The 24,504-nt window shown below is 42.9% G+C and overlaps 2 protein-coding genes across 2 annotated transcripts; one reads left to right on the forward strand and one right to left on the reverse strand.

Moving 5' to 3' along the window:
* Positions 1 to 537: 537 nt before the first annotated feature.
* LOC121930826 (C-type lectin-like) lies at positions 538 to 4,757 on the forward strand. Its single transcript, XM_042467727.1, has 3 exons — positions 538 to 642; positions 2,538 to 2,649; positions 4,535 to 4,757. Exons 1-3 carry the CDS (start codon positions 547 to 549, stop codon positions 4,600 to 4,602), a joined length of 276 nt encoding a protein of 91 aa, XP_042323661.1. The 5' UTR covers positions 538 to 546; the 3' UTR covers positions 4,603 to 4,757.
* Positions 4,758 to 6,178: 1,421 nt separating this feature from the next.
* On the reverse strand, positions 6,179 to 21,940 carry LOC121930829 (C-type lectin LmsL-like). The gene is made up of 6 exons (XM_042467730.1): positions 21,845 to 21,940; positions 18,863 to 18,968; positions 16,210 to 16,307; positions 13,246 to 13,383; positions 9,940 to 10,054; positions 6,179 to 6,508 (listed from the first exon to the last, which is right to left on the reverse strand). Exons 1-6 carry the CDS (start codon positions 21,938 to 21,940, stop codon positions 6,441 to 6,443), a joined length of 621 nt encoding a protein of 206 aa, XP_042323664.1. The 3' UTR covers positions 6,179 to 6,440.
* Between the last annotated feature and the right edge of the window lie 2,564 nt (positions 21,941 to 24,504).

Below are 24,504 nucleotides of genomic sequence, written 5' to 3' on the forward strand. Positions count from 1 at the left end.
AATAATAATAATAATAATAATAATAATAATAATAATAATAATAATAATAATAATACACCATTGTATTTAATGGAACCTGAGTATCCACAGATTTTGGTATCCGGGGGTGTCCTGGAACCAAACCCTAGCAGATACTAAGGGCCTATTGTAGTTCATTGCACATTGGCCCCAAAACTGCATGTGAAAAGTAATTTGTACAAGTGGAGGACACCAAGAAGATTCAGGTTAATTGGGTATTTTTAGGGAGAGGGGGTTTCAGTCTATGTGGCCATGTTCTGGAAAAAGTTTATTCATGACTCTTCCAGAACATGGTCACATGGCCTGAAAACCCCACAAACAACTATGGACTCCGGCCGTGAAAGCCTTCGACTTCACATCCAGGTTCATTTTTGTGACAGAGTCACAAATTATGGCAGAAGCATCACGTCAAGATATTCAACTTGATTCAAGCAGGCAACTGTTCTGTTCTTGCTTTTTCTCTCTCAGGTGACCTGTCAGACCTATGGACCAAGCGGACATCTTGCTTCGATTCTAGATGAGCAAGAGATGAGGGTAGTGGCCCAATATGTTTTGCGCAATTATAAAGGCAATAAATATGTCTGGATAGGACTGTATGACACCAAGAAAGGGAAGGCAGGGAGGGTGAGTATGGAAAATGAAATTCATCTGGTTTCCTTTTTTAAAGTGTTTTTTGATAAATATAAAGCCTGGAGTCCTGTTGGTTAGTTCCAGCCAGCATCAAGTAGGATCATGTTAGTGACAAGGTTTTGTTTTTGGGTGCCTTCAAATTGTTTCCGATTTATGGTGAGCCTAAGGCGAACCTGTCATGGAGTGTTCTTGGTGAGATTTGTTCAGATAGGGTTTGCCTTTGCCTACCTCTGAGGCTGAGAGAGTGTGACTTGACCAAGGTCACCTGGTGGGTATCGTGGCTGAGTGGAGATTCGAGTTCTGGTCTCTCAAACCATTACACCAGGCTGGCTCTCAACATATAGGTCAATGCAACAAATAGGTAAATGCACTTGATTGAGTGGGTCTACTGTAGTTGGGACCAACAACAGGATTTAGGGAAATGAGAGCTGAATATATGATCTTTGGAATAGCGGTATATAAATAAAACAAATTATTATTAATTATTATTATAATTATTAGTTGCATCTGGAGCAGATACACTGAATCAATGCAATTTACCTATGTGTTGAGTTGGTATTCAGCAAATGATTCAACAGATCGTTGTATCCTAGTTGACTGATGATGATGATGATGATGATTTTATTCATGAATATCCCACCTTTCTCTCAGTAATCAGATTCAAGGCAGCTAACAACATATTTTAAAAAGTACAGATTATAGCTATAAAAATACAAAAAAACAAAACAAAACAAAACAAAAACTAACCAAAAGAATTAAGGAACTTGTTTTGTGGAGAAATTGTATCATCTAGATCTGTAATTCTTCTGGGGGTGTTCAGGGAAAGGATGAATAAATCAATCTTGTTTTCTGGAAGCATTTTGTTCCCTTTGGGGAGAGCTCCACAGTTGCAGCTTTGACTTTTGCAGCTGTGGTCATTCATTGATTTGATTATGGGCCCAAAATACCCTGCAGAAATAATCCAATTTGAGACCGCTTTAACTGCCCTGGCTCAAAGTTAGGGCAATGTTCAGTTTTACCAGCATTGTATGCATATTAACTGGCATCCATTACAAACATAGTGGGGACTTAGATTACCAGATTTAGTGTAGATTGGGGTGGTTTATCCATCCTGTTAGTCTAACAGGAACAGTATGGCTGTCAGACAGAGTTCTTCTTTGGTGAAGACATGCCTGAAGGCAGCCTTATTTGGGGGCTGTACCTTAACACCATTTATTCTCTGCTTAGTGTTGCCCATCTTATCAGCTTAGCCAATTAAAACAAGGTGTTTCTAATACTTGTCCGATCAAAACAAAGATCAGTATCTATGATTCCAGTCCTTCTGTACTTGGAGTCTTTTGGCTGCCATCTTTGTTTTGATGGGACAAGTATTAGCAACACCTTGTTTTGAGGCGCTACTATCTTGACCACATCATCCTGACACTAGCTGGTGGTGTTATCTTCTTTTATCACATTTGGGACTTTAAAGGTATGGTCCCAGGCCACAAAGTTAGTGGCTTGTAACAATATTCTTTCCTTCCCTCCCATGACGTTGCCCCATAGTACCCTGAGCGTTCTAGTTTGGTGAGGTGCTTAGTAGAATTTCCCTGTTGGAGAGGTCTGATGCCTTCCGCTGAAAAACAGCATTAGAGCTACCTGGCAGAGAATTCTAAGCACCAGCCCAAACTACAAAGCCCAGGATCCCATCAGTTGGGACCATGACAATTAAAGCTGTGTCAAAGTGCCATCATTGTGTTGTTGTGGAAATACATTCAAGGTATATTATGATTTGATGCTCAGCTGCTGGTTTAGAAGATCACCCTTTTATTTATATAGAAAGGAAACAGAGCAGGATATAGGGCTCTGCCTCTGTCTCAGCTAAGACCCATCCTCTCCTGCTCTCTCTACAGAACCGAGAGTTCAAATGGACTGACGGATCCAAAGGCCGGTATATGCCCTGGGCCCCAGGGGAACCCAATCTTGGCATTGGCAACGAGTTCTGTGTGGAGCTGTACGCAAATGGTGAGAAAAGATTTCACCACCCACTTTCCAGAAAGCAGGTGGTTCACCAAAGAGAAAGTCACACACTTTGAAAAATGACATGCACTTTGGCTTGGGAGTAACAGACTCCTAAAATGTCCCCTCCCTTCCCCTCCTATGCCAGGGATGGGTGCAAGAGTCATGGCTCCTCATCTCCTTCCTGCAAAATGTGAGCCCTGAATGACACTCAGGAAGGTCCACCAGGAAAAAAAGAAAATAGCTGAATGACCATCTGGATTTCAGGACAGTTTTGCAGGACACTTTGTTCAGGAAACATCAGTTAGAAGGAATCCAATTGATCAGCCTGGACTGGAGTAAACCTACTGAAACAACTAGTGAAGGATGGGGTCAGCATGCAGGTGAATCCAGCTGGTTCAATGGCTCTACTCTGCTCAGCACTAAAATAGTAGTTAGGCCAGGATAGGGAGACAAATAGAGCAATAGAGATAGAAAGTTAGAGTCATAGGTGGGGGAGTGGGGTTGCATCTACAGTGCAGAATTAATTCAATTTGATACAACTATAACTATTTATATGCCTTCTTTGTCGGAAAGTGCTGATACCACAACAATAGATAAATTCCAGGATTCCATAGAATGGAGCCATGACAGTTAAAGTGGCATCAAACTGCTTTATTTCTGTAGTGTGGCACTTTATGCTGACCAGTATGTGTGTTAAGGGCTGAGTGTCCAGCACGCTCAAAGTCCTCACCACACTGCTTGGCCGCCATTATGGCTCGCATCTGTCCACACAGTGCATGCTATGATGATGCACACTGGGCACAGTGCCCAAATGCGGCTGCGTGGAAGGAGTGTTATGATGCCATGTTGTGGTGCTTATGCACCCCTTCAGGAAGTTGCCTAGAGCAGCTTCTTTTTGATCCCTAGGGGGAGCAGATCAGTGCCATTACATGCGGCTGCTGCGGCACCGATCCAGCTAGTACAGGGGCTGCTGGATGCTGCCTATTTAGTTAACTAAGTAGTGGATATAGAATCCTGGCCATTGTTCTAAAGCTGCCTTCCAAAATATGCTCCTTGTCCTTTGAAGAGTGCCTTCTAAAATCTTGTGCCTTTTCCCAGATGGACTGCAGAACCTGTGATATATCATGATACAACAATTTCTAAGGCATTCTTTGGGAATCTCATGCCCTGACTTGGACACTAATGCTTGAAAGCAATGCACTTCTTACTGTTAATTCACAGATTTCAATTAGTAAGGCAAACAATGATGATTTAATTGCCCTGTTGCTAATTTTGAACATAACTGAACTAATTTCTCTACCTGACATTATGAGATATTATCCTGGCTGCAGATTCCTGCGACTCTGTAATAACTATTCATCAAAGGCTATATTGGTATTTAACTGTAAAATACAGTGTCATCCTCTTCATGCTCAATGTAGGCACAAGTTTCCCTATGAAAGTGGTTGGACATTTTTGTCCGATGAAGAATGGTCATATTCAGTTTAAGGTCACAGAAGAGAAGTACAGTGTTGGTGGCATGGCACATAATTGGACACTGCCAAGGGATTTGTACTGTGCACCATTATGAATTCCACATCATTACGCAATTGTGCAATGCAACATCACAAGTCTAATGCAATGGTGTCACACAATTGCTGTGGAACCCTATGAGCATTCTCCATCTCATTAACACGAGATCCAGGCTGTAATTCCAATACTGCAGCATTTCCAATTTCCAAGGATGGGCAGGGAATTTTTTTCCGGGTTGGACTGACTTAAAAACTGATGAAAACATGTATAGGAAATGTCAGTATCGTGTTCATTACAGTGGCAGCAATTGTGAAACTCCCCACAGTTGCTTCCCAAACTAAGAGTTTTTGTGGCATTGTCACTTGTTGTCTTCTAGACTTTATGGAATGGAACGATGGTGACTGTGAAAGAAAGCAACCCTACCTGTGTAAGTTGACACCCTGAGCCAGCAACAGAAGACACCAACACACTCGACACCTTGGCAGTTGGGACTGATATCAGAGTCCCTTCCTTCCATGACCAACAAAACCCTTTTAGTTGGTGACATTCTGGTACAGTAGACCCATGGCACCACTTTGGCTCAGTCAACTTTCTCCTTTCTGAGCTGTGACATTAACAAATAAACTTTTTCCAAATACACATATGGGTTTTTCTCTGTGTGTCTTCTTTAACCCAGCCATAGGGCCCACAATATTGTTTTGCAAATGAAAACACTAGCATACTCAAGAAAGTTATGGATAAGTTGCTAATATACTCTGAGGGTAGAAGCCAAGATGGTGAAAGGTCTGGAAACCAAGCCTAGGTTGCATCTACACTTTAGAAATGATGCAGTTTCACATCACTTTAAGTCCACAATTAAGTCCTTCAAGTGTTTTGGACTTCAATTCCCAAAGCCTTGACTACCTTGGCCAGCAGGAATTTTGGGAGCTGAAGTCCAAAACATCTGGCGAACCAAAGTGTGGGAACCACTGCTTTAAGTGCTGTAGATCCATCCTATGGAATCCTGGGATTTCAACACTCAGGCTAATACAACACCTTGGTTCTTGTTATTTGCCTTCAAGTATTCTCCCTTGGACTTATTCAAACCCTGGTCACCCAGAGTTTGTGTGTAGCACTCAAACCACTGCACCATGCTGCCATTAATGAATCATTTCCAAATCAACTTTGGTTGGGGATTGTCTGCTTGCTGCTAATCTGGGGAAATGTTGGGGGTATGAAAAGCACCCTGTCTTGTTTTAAATCAGAGAAATAAAACTTTCATCGGACTTTTTCATACAGGCAAAAGAGATGAGAGCATAGCGTGATGCTCCCGTCAATGTTGCACAATTTGGTCACTATAATCACGCCATTATCCTGTGAACAAAAAGGAGTGAATGAAAAGCGGCTGGAAAACTCTGTTCATCTGAAAATCTTCCCCAAATTGTGTGACATTGACGGGAGCATCACCCTATGCTCCAATCTCTTTTACCCATATGGAAAAGTCCTTAGAGAAACGCAAGACTGCTGAGCCACTACAATAAAACAGCAAGATATATTTCAAGGCTTGCAATGTACTGCTTTAAATGCATGGAGAATAAATGGACATACACAGTGTACGTAATGGACAGGAAACATAGCCACAATGTACAAACTTCACAAATGAGTTAGATCAGAACAAAATTAGATGGAGAAAATGATAATTTTTGCAATAAGCAATTAGCATAAACATCCTTGTAACATCCTCCAAAAGTTCATGCTAAAAAAATCCTGTAAGCTTTAAGGAAAACAATGCCTCCGAATGCTTTGTTATTTTCTGGAGCAGACAAATCAAGCTAACCTCATGTTTAAAAATGCAACATTTTTGGAGCCAGCCAAGAATCATGTAGACAGGACAAGAAGAGCTATGAGCTTCTGCTTAGCCAAGGCTTGGACAGATCCTTTCTGGATCCACAATACCCAGAATCCCCCAGGGCCTATGCAGATTGGGGCATTATGGAAACTTAGGCCACAGAGGAAACTTCCCTGAGCTTTGTGTGTGGATTTGCTGGACACTTTAGCCTAGAAAAACAGCTCAAGAATAAACATGTAATAGTAGCCCATGAAGTCCATTCTTGTAGAGAAAGAAGAAAAGGAATGTCACAAGTTGCATGAGACTTTATTGGAACAGAAAAATGATTCCCTGCATGGATAGAGGTTTGGGATACAGGAGGATTGGGACCAAGGGAATCCTGGGCATCCAAGAAAAATCTTGGTCAGACTCATTGTTTCCAGTAGCTATAGTTCTCCATGAAGACCTGATTCCATTAGAGATCATATTTGCAGATGAAAGCCATTTCCAAAGAACAGTCTGCATCATTCCAACGCTTGAATCCTGAAAGACAACAGAGAAATGGACTCAGGTAGGTTCTGCCCTGGCAGAAAGCCAAAGGAAGTGAAAGAACTCTCTTTCATGGACATAAATATTTTGTCTACTTCATTCTCACAAGTGAAGAGGAATAATTTCTATAGTTTTCTCCCCACTTCACAGAAAACAAATATTTCTGTGCAGTTCTTGCTCAGTATTAAGAAGCTCGGAAGGATTTCGTTTTGTGCAAAGAAAACAAACAAACTGTAATCTCACACACACAAAAGCCCATACAGTATGTCTCTCTATTTGGTGTAAGTTTCTGGTTTTTGACACAAAACCCAGTGATCATGCACACTAAACACCATAACATGAGGATGGAGTGAACTTGTTTTCTGCTGCTGCAGAGAATAAGACACAGAGCAATAGAGGCAAGCTGCAGGAAAAGCGATTCCACCTAAACATTAGGAAGAACATCTGACAGTAAGAGCTGTTTGATAGTGGAATATGCTGCTTTGGAGTGTAAGTACAGTCCTTGGAAGTCTTTAAACAGAGGCTGGGTGGTCATCTGTCAATGGAGATGCTTTGATTGAGAGTTCCTGCATGGCAGAAGGGGGTTGGACAGGATGGCCCTTCTTGGGGTCTCTTCCAAATCTGTGATTCTATGATTCTATAACTAGCTGGAAACAGTGCTTCTTTACTCAAAAGCAGCTGGCATCCTTTCCAGTCGCTGTGAAATCATAACAGGCTCATAATCTTTGGGATTCATATCTATGGTATTAATCATAGAATCTTAAACTTGGACAGGATCACAAGGGCCATCTAATCCAAAACCTTTCCATGCAGGAAAACACAACTAAAATACTCAAGAGATAGCCATCCAGCTTCTATTTAAAGACCTCCTCCAAAAAAGGAGAGACCAGCACTTTCCAAGCAGACTCTACTCCACTGTCAAACAGGTCTTTGGCTCCATACAGACAGGCCAAAATAAAGCTGCTTCGGGTCACTTTGGAGGTATGCTGTTTAAATGATACATGCCTCCTAAGAGTCCTTTCCAGTCATTTGGCTTTGGCACAGCTTCCGGACTCCTAGAAAGCATGTATAATTTAAACAGCATACCTCCAAAGTGACCTGAAGCAGCTTTATTTTGGCCTGTCTGTATGGGGCCAGAAATCTTTATAATGTTCAGATGGGATCTCTCTGTCTCTTCTTCTCTAATGGCCAAACAAAAACCTACCTTTTCAGAGTTTCTAAGGGGCTGCTGATCAGAGTGCTGAGAAATGACACTTGAAGCACTCTTCCAATTGTGGGGATGCCTTGAGACCAGCAGTTGAGGCAGGACCCTGAAGGGTCTCTCCTGCTGCCTGTTTTTAACTAGGGATGTAATGCTCTTTCTTGTTCATTCAACAGATGGGATTTTGTGTTTTCTTGATGCTTGGCGCGAGTATTTATGAGCTCCGAAATTTGACACCTGCTGACTGAGGTGTGAGAATTTGCAGAGACTTCATTTGCAAAAGAAGCAGCAAGGTGGGCACTTCATGGAGACCTACAGTGGTGCCTCGGGTTACGAAATTAATTCGTTCCGCCGCGGCGTTCGTAACCCAATTTTTTTCGTAACCCGAAAAAGCCATAGCCGCTAGCGCTGGAAAGCCGCGTTTCGTGCGAAAAAGCGCCGAAAAGCACCAAAAAATTTTTTCGTAAGCCGAAAAAAAAAAGTAACCCGGAACAGTTTTTTCCTATCTAATTTTTTCGTATCCCGGAAATTTCGTAAGGCGGTCATTTCGTATCCCGGTGTACCACTGTACTCTCTTTCTCCATCTTTTCTTCCTTGCCCTCTTCCCCCTCCTCTTCCTCCTTCTGGCCTTTCTGTGGAAGTTCTCTTCCCTGGAATTGGAGCTAAAGAAGAGACTATAAGCAGGCTTGCTCCTTCCCTCAAAAGGCAGCCCCAGACTAAACAAAGGGGCCGACGTTGGCCTGATGCTGTATTTCTCCACTAAATCAATCCAGGATGGCAGAAATGTAAAAAAAGTCCTACCTAAAGCTCTGGAGGCCCACAATGAATGGCTGCTCCTGGTTCCCAAGTCAGTGAGGTAGCAAAAATAATGCAGTTTGACACCACTTTTAACCATCATGGATTTATAGTTTTACAAGCTCTTTAGCCTTCTCTAGCAAAGAGCACTGGTGCTTCACCAAACTACAAATCCCAGGATTCCATAGGAGGGAGCCATGACAGTTAAAGCGGTCCCAAACTGCATCAATTCTGAGGTGTGGCAGCAGCCTTAGAAATGTAGACTCCTGGGCCTGAAACTGATGGTCAGTTCCAAGTAGAGTAAATGCATTGTATCAGTGGGATTTAGCTTTGTGTTGACTCAATCATTTGAGTGGGTCTACTCTAGTCAGGACGAACAATAGGATTTGGGCTCCACTTTTGGATTGTTAAAATGGATACTGTGTGTCGGTTTAGTTTTTCTTTGCTTTGGACTGGGGTGGTAGTGAACTCTGTAAAGGGAAAACCACCAAAGCTGGAAACTTCCAAGAATGGGAAAAGACTCACCCACCGACCCACATTAAAGGAGCTACACGGGGCACAAGAGGAACACACATCGTAGTCCATTTTGTCCATGTCTGAGTTTCAGTCAAAACAGTGAAGTGTTGGCCTAAACCAAAAACAGAACAGTATGGCAAACAGAAAGGTCTAGGAAAAGGTAATCTCAAAGTAATACATAGCAAAGTTTGAACATCTAAAATATTCAAACAATGTGGTAGCAGTTGTGTAGACACAGCAAATACACTGTGCCAGAAAGCAAAAACGACACGGAGCATACACACTTCCCAAATACATACAAAGTTAAAAGTATAAACACATCCCATATGTATAAAAGATAAGAAGTATGGGGTTTCCAAATAACATACAAACAATAAAGTATAAAAATATCCACTGTCCAAAGGGCCTGGGAAAACAGAAGTACAGTGGGCCCTTGTTATCCGCTGGGTTTGGTTCCAAGGTCCCCCGTGGATAACAAAATTGGTGGATGCTCAGGTCCCATTAAATATAATGACATAGCAAAATGGTGTCCCTTATAAAAAATGGAAAATCAAGGTATGATATTTGAAATTTATACTTTTTGGAACATTTTCCAACTGTGGATGCTTGAATCTGTGTATAAGAAATCCGTGCCTAAGAAGGGCTGACTGCACACTTCCAGAGGACATACAAAATAAAAAGTATAAAAATATCCAAACGTGTTTTGAACGAAAGTCTTCTTCAGTGGAAAATAAAGCTGAAATAATGGGAAATGTTTTAGATATTAAAACTTTCCTATGTATTACTTTGAGATTACTTGTTCCTAGACCTTTCTGTTTGCCATGCATGTCTGAGTTTCACCACAAACACAAGGCCCAGATACCATCCCCGCTTTCACACATCTTTCGCCCTGCCTTCCTGGGGTTCTCCTTACCTGTTTGGGCAGACAGATGAACGCAGAATTCTTTGCCGTCCTGGTTGTTTGGTTCTGCCCCATCCCAAGGCAGAAATGGCGATAAGGACAGGTCTGTCCACCTCCATCGCCTGTTCTAGAGGGAAACAAAAAGAAACGCTGGTTGGGAAAGAATGGGGATTCCAGCTGCCTTCCATCCCACATTTGTGCTAATTAATTATAATTATATACAGTGGATGGCCAAAAAGGCTAATAAATAGGTCTGAGAGAAAATCAAGCCTGAGCTATCCCTAGAAGCCAAGGTGACTAAACTGAGGCTGTTGTACTTTGGTCACATCACGAGAAGACATGACTCTCTAGGAAAGACAAACATCCTTAGGACGGTCGAAGGAAAAAGAGGGAAAATGCATTACAGGTGGACAGACTCAGCCGAGGAAGCCACAATGGCTGCCTTGAGTCTGCAAGACCGGAGCAGAGTGGTTGAAGATAGAGTATCTTGGAGGCCACCATGAGTCATAATTGAATTGATGGCAGTTAATGACAATCATATATGGTTTTTTGTTTGTTTGTTTGTTTTGATTGTGTGCCTTCAAGTAGATTCCAACTTATGGCAACTCTAAGAGATTATTTTCTGGACAAGTTTTGCTCAGAGGAAGTTGGTCATTGCTCCCTACTATACCTAGGAGAATACAGTCGGCCCTTCTTATACACGGATTTTTTTATACACAGATTCAAGAATACACGGTTTGAAAATGTTCCAAAAAAGTATAAATTTACCTTGATATTCCATTTTTTATTAGGGACACCATTTTGCTATGTCATTATACTTAATGGGACTTCAGCATACACGGATTTTGTTATACACGGGGGATCTGGGAACCAAACCCCAGCGTATAACAAGGATCCACTGTATGACCTGCCCAAGGTGGGTTTCCAAGGATGGATGGGAATGCAAACCTTAAACAGCTGGAGGAGTCCTAGTCCAACACTCAAAGCACTGCACCAATCAAAGGTGCTTTGCTAGGGTTTTCTTTGCAAGGTTTATTCTGCGGATGTTTACCGTTGCCTTCTGTGAGGCTGAGAGAGTGGGACTTGCCAAAGGTCACCTCTTGATAGTGGAGGGGTCTGAACCCTGATCTTCCAGATTTGTAGTCCAACACTCAAACCACTGCAAAACATTGGCTCTCTATAACGATATCATTATTGTCAAGGCTTTCCCGAATTTTAGTGACACTAACATGGGGATTTTCTTGCCCATGGTTTCCACTGAGGATCTCAAATTGCAGGTAGACACAAATAGAAGAAGTTAGTCTGACATCAATACCAGGAAAGATTCTGGAGCAGATAATTAAACAAAGAGTCTGTGAACATCTAGAAGGCAATTCCATAATTACAAAAAGTCAACATGGGTTTCAGAGAAACAAGTCATGCCAGACAAATCTAATCTCTTTCTTTGATAAAATTACCAGCTTGGTAGATGAAGGGAATGCTGTGGATATAATATATCTTGATTTCAGTAATGCCTTTGACAAAGTTCCCCATGATATTCTTGCAAAGAAGCTTGTAAAATGTGGGCTAGACAAGGCAACTGTTAAGTGGATTTGTAACTGGCTGACCGGCCGAAGCCAAAGAGTGCTCAACAATGGCTCTTTTTCGTCCTGGAGAGAAGTGACCAGTGGGGTCCCACAGAGCTCTGTCCTGGGCCCAGGGCTATTCAGCATCTTTATCAATGACTTGGAGGACAATATTGGGAGCATACTTATCAAATTTGCAGATGACACCAAATTAGGGGGAATAGCTAATACCCCAGAGGACAGGATCAAGATTCAAAATGACCTGAATAGGCTAGAAAGCTGGGCCAAAGCTAACAAAATGAAATTCAACACGGAGAAATGTAAGGTATTGCACTTAGGGCAGAAAAATGAAATGCACAGATATAGGATGGGTGACACCTGGCTGAATGAAACTACGTGTGAAAGGGATCTAGGAGTCCAAGTAGACCACAAGTTGAACATGAGTGAACAGTGTGATGCGGCAGCTAAAAAGGCCAATGCTATTTTAGGCTGCATCAATAGAAGTATAGCGTCTAGATCAAGAGAAGTAATAGTGCCACTGTACTCTGCTTTGGTCAGGCCCCACCTAGAATAATGTGTCCAGTTCTGGGCAACACAATTCAAAAAGGACATTGAGAAACTGGAGCGTGTCCAAAGGAGGGTGACAAAAATGGTGAAGGGTCTGGAAACCATGCCCTATGAGGAACAACTGAGGGAGCTGGGGATGTTTAGCCTGGAGAAAAGAAGGTTAAGAGGTGATATGACAGCCCTGTTTAAATATTTGAAAGGATGTCATGTTGAAGAGGGAGCAAACTTTTTTTCTGCTGCTCCAGAGAACAGGACCCGGAACAATGGATGCAAGCTACAGGAAAAGAGATTCTGCCTCAAAGTTAGGAAGAACTTCCTGACAATAAGGGGTGTTTGACAGTGGAATGCACTCCTTCCTCGGAGTGTAGTGGAGTCTCCTTCCTTGGAGGTCTTCAAGCAGAGACTAGATGGCCATCTGTCGGGGATGCTTTGATTTGGATTTCCTGCATAGCAGGGGGTTGGACTGGATGGCCCTTGCGGTCTCTTCCAACTCTATGATTCTATGATTCTATGATAAGTGGTCCTTCAGATACCCTGGCCCTAAATGTTTAGGCATCTCAGTCTTTGGCCCTCCAGATGTTTGTGGACATTATCTCCCAAAAGTCCCAGTCAGCATGCAAAAAACAAAGTTTTTACACAGGAAATGGTGTTTGTGTATATGTGTATGTATACAGAATACACTAAACAGAATTCTGTTAGGGTCTTACATGTGGTTCAGTTCTCCTATGGAAGCAGCTGGATATGTTATGTCTCAAGTGGAATGCCCATAGCTATTGCAAGATTGTGGTATCAGAGTTCTTCATGTGGCCAAGTTGTGTCTGTGGTGTCACTTTGCATGAGCACTGTTCATTCAATTAACATGTGTATTCCATGTGCAAATGTACATGTGCATTTGATTCCAGATTTCACTAAGCAATAGCGCAATTCATTGATGATACAGTGTAGCAGATGTCTGCATACCCTCATGAGCATCACTTAATGCTCCATCTCCTTGGGAGAGGAGCTCAGCCCTTGTTTTCTCTAGGAACAACATTTTTGCAGAATACCCCATGGAAAAATCTTGTGGGAGTTGACCGTTTCCTTAGAGGAGGTGTCTCAGTGTGCCCAGACCCTTCCCAGCTTTATCACTGAAGAGAAAAACAGTTGCAAACACATTCTTGGAAACAAAGCTTGGGTGGAGACTCACTTCACGAGGATCATTCAGTCCAATCCAGACATGATCAGAACCTTCATTTTTAGAGGCAATGTATTTGGCCACTGCATCCATCTCTTTCTGATCGAGGATGGAAGCCAGATGTCCAGAGCCATGTTTAAAGCACTGAATCTGTGGGAGACAGAGCAGAATTGAGACTCTGGATAAAAGATTTTATCTGAACTTGAACTCTGAAGCGTCACTTTTGAAGTTCAGCTTTTTGGAAGAACTTGTGGTTCTTGTGTAACTTGAGGAACACGAACTTCATGACACAAGGATGTAAGTAAAACTGTTATGAGAAGTATCATCAGTGACTCTTTCACATTACACATCTATAGGGCTATGATTCAACTTTAACTGTCATGGTTCTATTCTATCCCCTGGAACCCTGGGATTTGCAGTCTAGGGAGGATGATTTAGGATTCCCAGCCAGAGACCTCCAGGGCCTCATCAAACTGCAAACCCTAGGACTCCACAGAATGTTAAAGCTGAACCATTGCATTATAATTAGATACAGTCGTACCTTAGTTAAGAAAGCATTTGATAATGAAGCACCTTTTTTCTTTGGAATAGAATGCATATCCTTAATATATATCACACACACACACACATATATATACTTAAAGCTTCAAACGTCAGTCAAAGCCAACTTTCCTATTAATTCAAATACACTGTAGTTAATTGACCTTGATTTCCCCCTCTTTGGCAACATCTGTCTATAAATGGATTAATGACTCCATTCCAATCACCTAAAATCAATATGTTGTCACTCTCCTCTTCTAGAATCTCCTCTGTAATTCTTCTTTAAAAGGTCTTCTTTTTCCAATGGAGTGTAGATTCCAACCATTCATACAGTCAACTCTCCAATCTTTATTTCCAGTCTGATATAGAAGACATCTTTATTAACAAATACTTCTCTAGCCTGAAGTTTCTTCCTGGTGTAAATTGCCACTTCTCTTTCACTTTTTTCTATTAAAGATGTAAAAAGAGTTGCTAATTTAGGATTTCTTAAGGTTCTTTTAATATCTTTTTTTATTCCTAAGTGTCTCTTGCAAACCAACTATACCTGATGTTTGTTTTTCTAATACAGTAAGTGGGAAATGTGTCTTCTTTTGGTTCCTGAATTAAGTCCTTTCACATTCCATGATAATACCTTGACTAATATAACGACTAGCATATTTTAGTTCAAACCATCGATTTTAGTCTTGTTATTGAATTATTGTCTCTCTTCCTCTTCTTGAAGTGCCTTTTTACAAAGTCTTGCTACACTCACCAAATGCCCTCTTTTCCTCCTTCTCTGCCTCTCCACTTTTCACTCTGATGCCAGGTAAAATATGGGACCCAGCTCCTGTCCCAGTAATTGTTCTGTGCAAAAGGAAATGTCAGCAGGTACTGCTTGTTAAGCAACTAGTTAACAAGCAATGGCATTGGCTACTGAAAATCTTTTATACACCCATTATAGAGACAGGGGCTCTGTATCTTATTTCACCTGACAACCCTAGACAACACTGACACCAGGCACCAGGCGGGTCAAGGTAGGGCCTGGCACAAATATCGTGAGAACAAAAAGGGCCACAAGTCAGTCATGAGTAACTAAAGTCCAGGTGCAGTAGGTAGGGTTTTGTCATGACTAACACCAGAATAATAGAAACACAGAATCCTACAGTTAGAAGAGAAACCAAGAACCATCCAGTCCAGCCCCTTTTAGCCATGCAGGAAGACATCATCCAAGCTCTCCCTATGATGGATGGGCATCTGTCCTGTGTTTAAAAATCTCCGAAGAAGGAGACTCCACCACTCTCTGAGGCAGTGTATCCCACTGTCAAACATCTCTTGCCCTCAAGAAATTCTTCTTAAGGTGGAATCTCTTTTCCTGTAGCTTGAATCCATTGCTTGCTCCTTCCTCAACATAGCAATAGCAATAGCAAGTACATTTCTATACTGCTTATCATTGCACTAAAGCACTCCCTAAGCAGTTTACAAAGTGTAAGCTAATTGTGAAGTCAAGGGCTTTCATGGCTGGCATCTCTTTAAATCTTTAAATACGGCCTTAACCTTCTCTTCTCCATGCTAAACATCCCCAGCTCCCTAAGCTTCTACTTAGATTGCTTTGCTTGGTTCTTTCCCCATTTTGCTCACCCTCCTCTGGACATGCTCCATCTTGTCAATATCCTTCTTGAATTGTGGTGCCCAGAACTGGACACTGTATTCCAGGTGAGGTCTGACCAGACCAGAAGAGAGTAGCATTATTACTTCAATTGATCTAGACATTATGCTTCCATTGATACAGTCTAGAATCACACTGACTTTTTTAGCTGCTGCATCACACTAATAACAGTAATATAATTTATTTACAGCCCGCCTTTTCACGAGGAATCAAGGCGGATTACAACAAAAAAATCCCAGTAAAAACAGTACATCGAGGTCAATCGTAATTTAAAAATAGTCCCCTTCCCACCCCCCTCCCAATCATAAAAACAAGACAATATATTACAATATAAGGTTGAAAAAATTATACGCAGAAAACACAGCTAAAAATAGGGGTAGGAACCAGTTAAGGTGAGAATTATGTTTGCAAGGCAGATGGAGCATCCATATTCATGAGAGGAGGCTAGTCTGGAAAGGCCTGCCAGAAGAGATCTGTCTTAAGAGCGGCAATGTGGCCGATCTCCTCTGGTTGACTAATGTTCTGTTGACTAATGTTCAGCTTGTGGTCTACTAAGACTCCTAGATCCCTTTTGCATGCACTGCTGTCAAGCCAGGTGTCCCCCCATGCTATATCTGTGCATGTCATTCTTACTGCCCAACTGTGGGACCCTACCTTTCTCCCTGTTGAAATTCATTAGCTGGGATCAGGGGTCTTCTACTCCGCTCATTTTGCACCCTGCCCTTGTCTTTTGTGTGTGTGTGTGTGTGTGTGTGAAAGGCATACATAAACTCTGTGAAAAATGTTTTTACCTCAGCCTCAGACCAGGGGACATTTTCAGAGAAGAATCCATAACAGCTCTTCATATAGAACATCCACTCACTGGGGCATGTCTTATAACAACGGGTTTCTGTAATGAAATAAACCTTTAATTGCATTCATACAAACACACAAAATGGTGGTCCTAGCAGGGAAAGTCTGACTTTTTGCATAACTGGGGGAGTGAGCTGAACAAGGCGGTCAGGGAACCAGTGGGTTTCCATGCTCACTATGAGGCTTCTGTGCAGCTGAACTTTGGAATGAGGAAAGTGAATCTCACTTGTGTGGTTCCAAAAGCCTTCCATTAGTTTGCCCAAGCCCCCTGGCTTTAAACAAATACTGCTGGGGAAGGTACTGTTGTCCACCCCAAAACCGCACACAAATCACCTGCAAACACAGCAGCTAGTCTTCTTAATTCCCCCAGAATCCCTCCTAAAGAGCCCATTTAGTCACCACATGTTGCTAAAAATTGCAGTGTACTGTTTTCCCTACAATTCTGAATGCTCCAAATTAGCCACAACCTACAGTTGCCCACCCTTGCTACCTATAGGCAGAAAGAATAAATGAAGGACAAGTGTTAATATTAAAAAACACAACTGTGTTAGTCTGAAAAATCGGTATGCAAAGGGATCTTGCAGCACCTTTGAGATTAACTGAAAGAGAGAAGTTGGTAGTCTGAGCTTTTGGAGACTTGAACCTAATTTCTCAGATGCATTTGGTGAGTAGGAAAGCCCGGACCTATACAGCAGTCTGCATGTGGGAATGTCCATAGGAATGCAAGATACTTGTGGTAAATTGGATAGATCACAGGTCTAGGCTGTCTGAAGGCCTGGGCATTGATATCTTCAGGAGAGGGCTATTTCTCTCCCTCCTTAGAGGAATGTCTGATGGGAACATGGGAGACAGGGCCTTTTTGGTGGCTCCTCCAAGGCTCTGGGGTTCTCCTCCTACAGAAGTTAGACAGGTGCCCATCCATGGACAGACAAGGACCTTTTACTTCAATGGGCCTTTGAGGACTGGCTGTTCATGAAGAAAGAGCTCTTCGGAGCATAATGTGCCATTTATTTGTTGTGATTTTTTTCTTCTATTGGCCATGGTTTTAACTGCTTTTAATTCCACAAATAGTTTATATGTGTAACTTCCATACAATGTGAATTTTTTAGGGGTATCTGTCTTAGCTGCCTTGAGTCCCATCCTAAGAGAAAGGCTGGGTGTACACTGCCTTGCGTCATGGAAGTTTATCACATGGGAGGCTAAGTGCCTAAATCCTGTGCAAATAATGGGATTTAAACCTAGGAAAAATCCTGCAAAAGTGGGATCGTTTTCACATGACATAGTAGGCATTGAGCATTAAGGCAAAAATAAACCACACAGAAAGTGGACAAAATTGGCCATTTCTTACTTTCTGGGGAATCCCGAAAGTGAAAAGCAGCCAATTTTGTCCACTTTCTGTGCAATTAATTTTTGCATTAATGCTCAATGCCCACAAAGTCGTGTGGAAACGATCCCGCTTTCACAGGATTTTTTCACTTTGTGTATACATGTTAATATGTGACGTCGTGTGACAATGATCCCCCTTTTACAGGATTTCCCTGTTTTTAATCGCATTTCTGCATGGGAAAAACCCCATGGGATAAACTCCATATAATGTGGAAAAGACTGGAGGAGGAAATGAAAAAGAAGAAGAATGAGGAGGAGACATTTCAGGAGGAGGAGGAGGGGAAAGAAAAGAAGAAGGAAGACGAGGAGGGGGAGGATGAGAAGGAAGAAAATATTGCAGAACAAGGATATGAAGTAGAAGGTGAAAAAAGAAGAGGAGGAAGAGGAGGAGGGAGAAGAACAAGGCATTGCAAGAGGAGGAGGTAAAAATCAAGGTAAAAAGAAGAGGAAGCAGGAAGAAAAGGAGGAGGAGGTCAAGGAAGAAGAGGAAGAAAGAAGAAGGAAGACAAGTGGAAGGAGAAGGAGGAAGAAAATACTGTAGAAGTACGTGAAGAAAAAGGTGAAAAAGAAGATGAAGAAGGAGGCTAAGGAGAAGGAATCATTGTAGGAGGAGAAGACACTGGAGGAGGAGGAAGAAGAAGAAGAGAAGAGAAGAGAAGAAGGAAGATGAGGGGGAAGGAGGAGGAGGAGATATTGCAGGAGGAGGAGGAAGAAGAAATATTGCAGAAGGAGGTGAAGAAGAAGGTAAAAAAGAAGAAGCAGGAGGAGAAAGAGGATGAAGACATTGCAGGAGGAGGTGAAAAACACGATGAAAAAGAAGAGGAAGCAGGAGGAGGAGGAGAAGGATAACTAGAATGCCAATGAGACATTGCAGGAGGAAGAGGAAGAAGGGAAGAAGGTATGCAAGGGGGAAGGAGGAGGAGAAGACATTGCAAGAAGAGGAGGAAGAACATTACAGAAGGAGGTGAAGAAGAAAGTGAAAAAGGAGTCATTGCAGGAGGAAAGGGTGAAGAAGAGGAAGAAGAAGGATGAAGAAGAGAAGGAGGAGGAGAAAGGGGAGAAGGAGGCAGAGGAGGAGAAATTGCAGAAGGAAAAGGAGAAAGAAGAGATTAGAGGAGGAGGAGGATGGGTTGATTTTCTTCCAGATTAGCTACTGACAACAAAACAGGTAATGCAGTCTTATGCGTAAGATGAAAATAGACTTACTGCCATCGCAGTTGGTGTCATAACTTTCTGGTCGTGCGGAGCTTCGCCTCAGAAAAAGACTTGCAACCAGGAGGCCAAAGTGGCAGGAGATCGGTCCCATCTGTCCCTGAGGGAAGAGAAGAACACATACAGAAGAGTTGGCTGCAGCTGCCTTTGGAACGGGATCTTCATTCCATGGCACTCTCTGCAGCCAAGAGATCTGGGCACTTGTGGGCCCTCCCAAAATGCAAACAGGAAATGACAACTCTGCAACATCGCTTTTGGTCCAGGGTGGGGTATAAATACCACAAATAAATAAATAAATTCTGCATGTGAGCATTTGGATCAAATCATTGATCAGCTAAAGGCCTGTTGCATCAGTCCTCTTTTGCTTAAGTGGAGCAACAAGCCAAGATTCGTAGAAAAGGATAACCCTGAGACAAGCAACTGGGATGCTGTGGAAGGATGTTGTGGTAATAGTCTCTGGGGGGGGGGGGGGGTTGAATATGATTTTCCCCCCTCAAATAGATATTAAATTATATTATTCCACACCTAAGAAATAGATTTTTCTTTCATTTCTTCCAAAAAGGAACGAAAATTATGTAGGGGCATGGGTTGGTGCTACAATTCCAGAATCCAGAATCCCCCAAGCAACTTCCCCCCAGTCAACAGCGTCCCTCCTGGCCAGGCTATGCTGGAAATTGTAGAATCATAGAACTGTAGAGTTGGAAGAGACCCCAAGAAAGGCCACCCAGTCCGACCCCATTCTGCCATGCAGGAAATCTCAATCAAAGCATCCTTGACAGATGGCCATCCAGTCTCTGTTTAAAGACCTCCAAGGAGGGAGACTCCACTACACTCCGAGGAAGGGGTGTGTTCCACTTCCATTGTAGTCCAATGAGGTAACATTTCCAAGCTCTATGAAACAAATACCACTTGCCTAAGAGGGACGCCGTCGCGGACAAATAGAGAACAGCGCATCTTGGAGGAAAGGCCACAACTTTATTAGCATAAGAAAAGGTATAGCAAAACACATAAGGTAGGGTTGGCTCCAATGCATGAGGTCTGGATCTGCCATCCATCAGCCCAGTGCTGAGTGGATGAACCACAGTGCTTGGTCACAGCCAAGCTTCGGGATGGCAAGGGATTTTCTTTTATGCTCCTGTTCCAACAATCACTCAAGCGATTGATCGCATCTCCACAGATGCGCATCATCGTATAACTATTCCTTGCCACCGGGGGATGCTGTGCTAATGATGCCCCCACAATGGCAACACCGCCTCGCTCGCAGCACCCCCGTGTCCGGATGGACTCCCGATCCAGTGCTACACAGCCCTGAAACCACGCCCACCAGATCCAAGACCTATGCAACTGCCCCACAAAGTTGTGACAATAGCCCAACCCAAAAAGGGAGGGTGGGTGAGTGAGCTCCTCTGCAATGGCGCCTGTCCTGGTGCCTCGGGCCTTTTGTAGGCCCACCAACCAATGGGAGCCTAGGAAAGGGCGGCAAGGTCCGCCTCCCGGCCTTCCTCCAATCACGGGCGTCGCCAACCGATGAACGCCGCCCAATCGTGAGGTGAGGCCAGGGGGGGGTTCCTCCGCAATGCCTGCTGGCACGGGCGCAAGGTCTGCCTCTGGTCCCTCCCAGAGTCAATCATGGCTCGAGCGGCCCCACGCCAGGGCTTCTGGGGGCTGCTCGTGCCTGGGGGACCAGCTCCTGCCCTGGGGACATCCCCCGGCGGCAACCGGGCCGGCCTGCCGAGGCGGGCGGACTCATTTTCCTTCAAACAGCAACCTTAACACAGAAGCTATCACATTCTCCATTGTCTTGTCCCTTTCCTTTCTGCTCCAATGCCTTTTGTCTTAGGCTGCATCCACACTGAAGAATTAATGCCGTTTGACACTGCTTTAACTGCCACGGCTCAATGCTATGGAATTCTGGGATTTATTATTATTATTATTATTATTATTATTATTATTATTATAGTGCTGTAGATTTACACAGCGCTGCACATACAAACAATAAAATAGATAAAAATGAAACCTGTCAATGGCGTACATTCTACAAAATGCATATAAAATAATAGATAGTAACACAAGATAGAATTAGATAAAATAAGGAGGCAACAGATTGAGAACATCAGAGATCAAATAAAATATCAGATCTCAGATGACAATTAAATAAACAATCACACAATGCTTGGGAATGCTTTCCTGAACAATATAGCCTTCAACTCCGTTTTGAAACTAGTTAAAGAAGTGATAAGGACCCTTGCTTCTCGTGGGAAAAGAAGGTTCCAGGAGTGAGGGGCAGTAAGTGAAAAGGGATGAATCCGGGACGAGGCAGAGAAAATCCTAAACTGGGGGCAGCAGACCTTGACAACCTACGGATGTGTAGTTTGGTGAGATATTTAGCCTTCTCTATCACAGAGTTTTGGTGCCACAACAAACTACTTTGATATATATCTTTGATTCCTCCCTTTCCCTTGCTTTCCATATCCAACTCAGACTATCAAGTTAAATCACTGTTCTTTGCACACCTCTGTGGTCTCCTTTGTCTCGAGAGCTGCCTCATATTGAGGTCTCTTTCTTTCCTGCCTACAGACATCTTCCTTTCCTTCTTACTGTCCTCATTGGACTTGCCTTCTTGTCTCTACCTTACTTTCGTATGTGCGAGTGCATTGTGTGCCTTCAAGTCATTTCCGATGTATGATGACTCTAAGGCTAACCTATCATGGGGCTTCCATGGAAAGATTTGTTCAGAGGAGGTTTGCCATTGCCTTCCTCTGAAGCTGAGAGCATGTGACTTGCCCAAGATTGTCCAGTGGGTTTCATGGCTGAGCTGGGAATCAAATCCTGGTCTCCAGAGATGTAGTCCAAGACTCAAACCACTACACCATGCTGACCCTCAAAGCGCACCCTATAATCCTTTCCAAATGAACTTCATGCTTCTTGAATGATATATTGGCAAAAACCAAAGAAAGACTCCAAATATAATCTTACCTGTGCTATGTAGAATCCTACATCTACTCCTTCTTCAGACTTTGGAAATGTTGTTCCGGGAACCGCGCTGTCTAAAATGTCATGTTTCTGATTCATAGATGGAGATATCAATCAGAATTAAGTAGCATGAAAGGAGCACATAGAGATTATTTTCTCCAGTTGGACTCAAGAATGACCAATGGCTTGGCCTCTAGGAAGCATGAATGAACCCTGTGTGGGGAGAAGGAGCAAGGCTACAATAATGACAAGCATCTTCTTGGGGCCAGACACCCATGTATTATACGTTCTGTTTTTGGACAAAAAATTGGGGACTGAAAGAAAAATGTCATTGCAAGGGACAGAATTCTTGTTGCAGGGCAATGCACCCCCCACAGATACATTCTTGATTATTATCATAGCGCTAATGCTACATCAGTTCCAGTCTCTTGGTGACCTCAATCATCAGCTTAAAACAGGTGCCAAAAAGCATAGGAGACAAAATGGTAAGTTGCAGGAATTAAACTAGTATTTTTAAAATGCTGTGGCTTAGTGCATTGGTCCTATAGTGCCACCTTCTGTGTCTACCAGACGAAATGAAATCAATGGAATTAAATGTCAATTCCTTAAGTGTTCAATTATTCCCTGAAGTCATCTTTAGGATTCACCTGAAGGAGTCCTTTTACCACACTAAAACAGTTCTGCAGAGCAGCAATGAGTAAATACAGTAGTGGTAGAAATGTATCATTTCTTTCTGTCATCTCTGTTACAGAGTAGACATTAAAATGTTCTCTTAGGGGCTATCCAGGCTGGCCTAAAAGGCTGGCCTGAAAGCAGAGTCAGGGCGCAGTGTCTTGATGACACATGCTGACTCCATTCCCCTCAGGTGCCCTGATGCCATGCACCACTCCAGATGGTGTGCGGCATCATGACACACCTCTGGCGCTGCCTCCAAATGATGCAGCGCCAAGGGTGCACTATACAGCCGCATTGCCATGGCTATGGTGCCCTTTGGAGGGCGGAAAAAGGAGCTGCATTTTGCAGCTCCTTTTTGCATCTTCCAGAGGCCGGATCAGGACGCAGTGTGAGGTTGCCATGGCCCTGATCCGGCTGAAGAAGGGGTAGCTGCATGCCTCCCCTTCAGGGCTGTATGTAAAGCCCCTAAATTGGATTTTATAATACAGTTATAGAATTGGAAGTAACCAGAACAGTGATTCTGCAGTTCATTAAGAACAATGGCTGTGTATAAGTGAATTAAAGCCAGGACATTAGACAAACCCTACAAAGATGAATACAGGTTGACAGAGGATGTAAGTGGAAGTAAAAGCTATATGGTAAGGTTAAGAAGTGACATGATACCCATGTTGAAATGTTTCAAGGAATGCCGTATTGAGGATGGAGCAAGCTTGTCTTCTGCTGCTCCAGAGAATAGGACCTGGAACAATGGATGCAAGCTCCAGGAAAAGAGATTCCAGTTCAACATTTGGAGGAACTTCCTGACAGTAAGAGCTGGAAGGCACTGTCTTGTTGAAGAGTGGAGGAGTCTCCTTTTTTGGAGGTTTTTAAACAGAGGCTGGATGGCCTTCTATTGAAAAGACTTTGATGGTATCTTCCTACATGGCAGAAGGGGGTTGGATTGGACGGCCCTTGAGATCTCTTCCAACTCTAGGATCCTATATGAAATACACCTTTGCTAAACATGACACAAATAGAAGAGCTCCATGTGCCAACCTCTTCTACACTTGTCACTCTGTTGTACTTTTCAGTGGCAGTGCTTTCAATTTAGTGGAGTGGTGATTTGGTTTTGGGTTTAATGTGATTGTAAAAGAGAGTGTTCAAGCTGCTGAACCTTATTGTTAAAGATGGGATCTTTAAAGCTGACACCAGAACCACTATATGTCCCTAGATATGATCTACCTGGGCAGAAGAGTGAGGAGATGATGATGGCGTTGGTGTTGGTGGCGATGTGTTTTTCTCTGGCTCTTTGTGTCAAAGTGTTATGCACACAGTTGACTCCTGTTCTTTTTCATTGATCCCAAGAAACATTCATGCTTATCTCTTCATCTTATGCATCTCTTCATCTTGAACAACAATTTCATTTCATGAGGAAATGCATCCATGTTCCAAAGGCTATGGACTCTTAATTATTCAAGAAGTAAGATTTCTGGAACATGGAAAAATTTCGTCATGGCAGTAGGACAGGGAACAATGACTTTGAACAGCAAACACAAGGTACAGCACTAACTGAATATTTTAAGGGGAGTCATTGTTGTCAAAGAGAACAGAAGCCAGTGTGACTCTGGCCCATGCAGCAATGGGCTGCATCATCAGGAGTGCCACTCCTAATACTCAAAATGTACCCATTTCATTCTGTTAGATCAGAGCTCAGCAACTTCTGCGGGTCTGGGGTTTATTTTTGTAGTATTGTGTAGTGGCTTGAGTGTTGGACTAGGACTCTGGGAGACCAGGATTCAAGTCTCTACTCATCCCTGAGTGAGCTTGGGCAAGCGACACTCTCTCAGCCTCAGAGGAAGACAATGGTGGCAAACCCAGGCTGAACCAATTTTGTCAAGAACAACTCATGATACAATTGCCTGAGGGTCACCATAATTCAGCCCTTCCAGGCTAGCGCCATAATCCCCAAAGTGGTACTATACTCAGATGAGGTCAGCCTCATGGGACCT

Source organism: Sceloporus undulatus, chromosome 5, assembly GCF_019175285.1.
Source record: "Sceloporus undulatus isolate JIND9_A2432 ecotype Alabama chromosome 5, SceUnd_v1.1, whole genome shotgun sequence".
Classification (NCBI taxonomy): domain Eukaryota; kingdom Metazoa; phylum Chordata; class Lepidosauria; order Squamata; family Phrynosomatidae; genus Sceloporus; species Sceloporus undulatus.

Coding starts and splice junctions, on each gene's coding strand:
- LOC121930826 (XM_042467727.1), top strand. CDS start 547: ATGAGGGTAGTGGCCCAATATGTTTTGCGCAATTATAAAGGCAATAAA. Junction 643..2,537: donor AGAAAGGGAAGGCAGGGAGG/GTGAGTATGGAA, acceptor CTCTCTCTACAG/AACCGAGAGTTCAAATGGAC. Junction 2,650..4,534: donor TGTGGAGCTGTACGCAAATG/GTGAGAAAAGAT, acceptor GTTGTCTTCTAG/ACTTTATGGAATGGAACGAT.
- LOC121930829 (XM_042467730.1), bottom strand. CDS start 21,940: ATGAATCAGAAACATGACATTTTAGACAGCGCGGTTCCCGGAACAACA. Junction 18,969..21,844: donor TAGGATTCTACATAGCACAG/GTAAGATTATAT, acceptor CTCTTCCCTCAG/GGACAGATGGGACCGATCTC. Junction 6,509..9,939: donor TCATCTGTCTGCCCAAACAG/GTAAGGAGAACC, acceptor GTTGTCTTTCAG/GATTCAAGCGTTGGAATGAT.